This window comes from Ursus americanus, chromosome 14 (genome assembly GCF_024610735.1).
Source record: "Ursus americanus isolate L20-20 chromosome 14, mUrsAme1.1.p, whole genome shotgun sequence".
NCBI classification, from domain to species: Eukaryota; Metazoa; Chordata; class Mammalia; order Carnivora; family Ursidae; genus Ursus; species Ursus americanus.
Genome location: NC_142140.1, coordinates 47,551,311 through 47,555,032, shown reverse-complemented (window position 1 = coordinate 47,555,032; position 3,722 = coordinate 47,551,311). Strand labels below are relative to the sequence as shown.

At 41.0% G+C, this 3,722-nt stretch overlaps 1 protein-coding gene across 1 annotated transcript; it reads left to right on the top strand.

Annotated features, from left to right (window-relative positions):
- The first annotated feature begins 1,957 nt into the window (after positions 1-1,957).
- LOC123796683 (olfactory receptor-like protein OLF4) lies at positions 1,958-2,917 on the top strand. Its single transcript, XM_045804199.2, has one exon. It carries the CDS (start codon positions 1,964-1,966, stop codon positions 2,915-2,917), a length of 954 nt encoding a protein of 317 aa, XP_045660155.2. The 5' UTR covers positions 1,958-1,963.
- Positions 2,918-3,722: the final 805 nt, after the last annotated feature.

The following is a 3,722-nucleotide window of genomic DNA, read 5'->3' as shown; positions in this document are numbered from 1 at the left end:
GATTTGATTCTTTTATGGCCGAGTAATATTGCACTGTGTATATATACCACATCTTCTTTATCCCCTCACCTGTGGATGGACATCTGGGCTCCTTCCATATGTTGCCTATTGTGGACATTGCTGCTATAAACATTGAGGTGCATGTGCCCCTTCGAATCACTGCATTGTATCCTTTGGATAAATACCAACCAGTGCAATCTCTGTGTGGTACAGTAGCTCTGTTTAAAAATTTTTTAAACTCCATACTGCTTTCCAGAGTGTCTGCATCAGTTTGCATTTCCACCAACAGTGTGAGAGGGTTCCCGTCTCTCTGCATCTGGCCTAACATCTGTTGTTTCCTAACTTGTTAATTTTAGCCATTCTGACTGCTGTGAGGTGGTATCTCATTGTGGTTTTGATTTGTTTTTGCCTGATGATGAATGATGTAACCAGTTTTTAATGTGTCTCTTAGATGTTTACAATTGTGCCAAAACCTATAAGGTATCTAGGAAAAAAACTAACCAAAGAGGTAAAAGATCCATACTCTGAAATGTGTAGAACACTTATGAAAGAAACTGAGGAAGGCACAAAGAGATGGAAAAACATTCCATGTTCATGGATTGGAAGAACAAATATTATTAAAATGTCTATGCTTCCCAAAGCAATCTACACATTCAAATTAGTCCTTATCAAAATACCACCAGCACTTCACACAGAGCTGGAACAAATAATCTAATATGTGTATGGAACCAGAAATGACCCCAAATGTTGAACACAATTTTTTATGTTTCTTTACACACAGGTCAGAAAGTGGCCATTCCAAAATGGAGCCCCAAGATGATTTGTCCCTGAGAAGCTGTGAATAGGAATTTCTGTGTACTATTTCTACATTTTTTATGGGAAAGGTAATATGATGTGTATGCATCCAAATCCTAAACACTGTGTTGGAGGGGGTTGGACAGAGGTGGGAGGCACATAGAGTTAACACACACCAGGAGGACATGGTGTGCTGTGTTGTGTATATGTGACACTGTGTATGTGTGTGTGTGTGTGTGTGTGTGTGTGTGTGTTCGTGTGTTCGTGTGGGTGAACTTCTTTATGAGTGAGAGCAGTCTTTAGGGCAGGGATATACAGGGTCCTCTATTTCAAGATGACCATTATAATACACAGGCCAAACTCAATCAACAGAAGATACTAAGGAGTGATGTTTAATGGACAATATGCTGATTGCAACCAGATAACAAAATGCAAGAAGTACACAGTGTGGAAAAGGAACTCCCTGTGTCTTGAACTTTAATCAGTTATGAGGTCACATGCTTCTACAAAATTCAGTGCCATCACCTCTCTCTCATCACTCTTGTCCATTTCCCTCAACACACAGGCTTCCTTCTGAGCTTTCATTTTTCTGATCAAATCACTTGTTCAGGGCCTTTGCACCAGCCGTTCCCTCTACCAGGAAGACCTCCCTTCTTCCACCCACTCTTCCATGAGGTCTCCTTTCAAATGACACTTTCCTAGCCAACCTTGACTGAAAACCCAACATAACACCTGACACATTCTCTCTTAAGCTGCTTCTGTTCTGTTCATATCATCTGTTCCCATCTCATGATTATTTAATCTTTATATATGCATCTACCCTATCACCATCATTGAATTGTAGGGACATCTGCCTTTCGGCACTATATGACCAGGGTTTCCAAAACATGGTTGGGTCTCTACATATTCCTCACATGCATGAAATATTTTCTTACTAAAACTGTAAAACACCTGACCTTTTGGGGAACATCTGATGTTTCAATGAAAATTCCTAATCAGGGAGGAACTGGAGATCCTCTCAAGGAGCCTGAATCTATTCACAGAAATATTGTAATTCGTTTCTTGACTGGAAAATAAAAATTGTGGCATTTCCACAATGTGAGCAATGAAAATTTGTTTGAAAATTAGTTGTGCTATTTCTCCCTGTGCTGCTAGTCACCTCCAACACATGGACCCAGGGAACTATACAGGAATCTCAGAGTTTCAGCTTCTGGGATTTTCAGAGAAACCAGAACTGCAGCCCCTCCTATTTGGGCTTTTCCTCTCCATGTACCTGATTACTGTGTTTGGAAACCTGCTCCTCATCCTGGCCGTCAGCTCAGACTCCCACCTCCACACCCCCATGTACTTCTTCCTGGCCAACCTGTCCTTTGTAGATATCTGTTTCACCTCCACCATCATCCCCAAGATGCTGTGGAACATCCAGACTCAGAGCAAAGTCATAACCTTTGCAGGCTGCATCACGCAGATGTATTTTTTCATACTGTTTACAGGATTAGACATGTTCCTCCTGACTGTGATGGCCTATGACCGCTTTGTAGCCATCTGTCAGCCCCTGCACTACATGGTCATCATGAACCCATGGCTCTGTGGACTGCTGGTTCTGGTATGCTGGATCCTGAGTGCCTTGGATTCCTTGTTACACACTTCCATGGCGTTGCGGCTGTCCTTCTGCACAGAAGTGGAAATTCCCCACATTTTCTGTGAACTCATTCAGGTGATAAAACTTGCATGTTCTGACACCTTTCTCAATAATATGATGATGTATTTTGCAGGTATGTTGCTGGCTGTTGGTCCCTTCATTGGGATCCTTTACTCTTACTCTAAGATAGTTTCCTCCATCCTTGGGATCTCATCAGCTCAGGGCAAGTATAAAGCATTTTCCACCTGTACATCTCACCTCTCGGTTGTCTCCTTATTTTATTGTACGAGCCTAGGAGTTTATTTTAGCTCTGCTGCTACCCAGAGCTCCCACGCAAGTGCAGTGGCCTCGGTGATGTACACGGTGGTCACCCCCATGGTGAACCCCTTCATCTACAGCCTGAGGAACAGAGACATAAAGGAGGCTCTGACGAGATTCTCTGGGAGGGCAGCTCTAAAAGGGACAATCCCCCGAAGCTGAAGAAGTGCCCACGATTCCTGGGCCCAAAGCCTGATCCAAAAGTTGAGATGCTTTGATCATTGTGGAAGTGGACATACCTCTTTTATTTTTTCCCAGGAATTTCTATTTTTTCCCCTCTCAGCACAATTTACATAACTCACTTGATGAACCTTTGTGATAACTCTGACATCCAAGAGATTTTCCCTTTGTCATTTTCCTACTCTCTCAGTGTCATTCCTAATCTCAGATGTGAACTATTTGGACAGTCTCACTTATCCAAAGGATTATATGACTCTATTAACAATAATTTCTTCTCAAAGAAAATATTTCATACGGACTATTTTTTTTCTTCTGTGTGACTAAATAACACACCTACTATTTTTTTCTTTTGTGTGACTAAATAACACACCTACTCTTGGCCACCACAGCTATTTATGTAAGTTTATAACAGAGAACAATCTGAGACCATGTGCTTCATTTTGTGAACATCATTCCTTCGTATCTCACTACCTTCCCTGCTCCTGCAGAGGATGCAGACTGACGTACTGATGGTCAGAACTAATCATGGGGAATTTTCTACATGTAGGATCTTGTCTTGTTATGCAGCTTGTGTCCAACATGCCTACCATAGTCACTGGCAAAAAATAAATAATAATAACAATAATAATAATAATAATAATAATAATAATAAAATAGATGTCTCCAAGTGCAATCTACCCAGAAAGACAAATATGAATAAAATAGAGTAACAATATATGGCCTTAGAATCAACCTTTGCTTTAAGTACAATAAGGCAAATATTAACACACACATTTATTGCTATGTA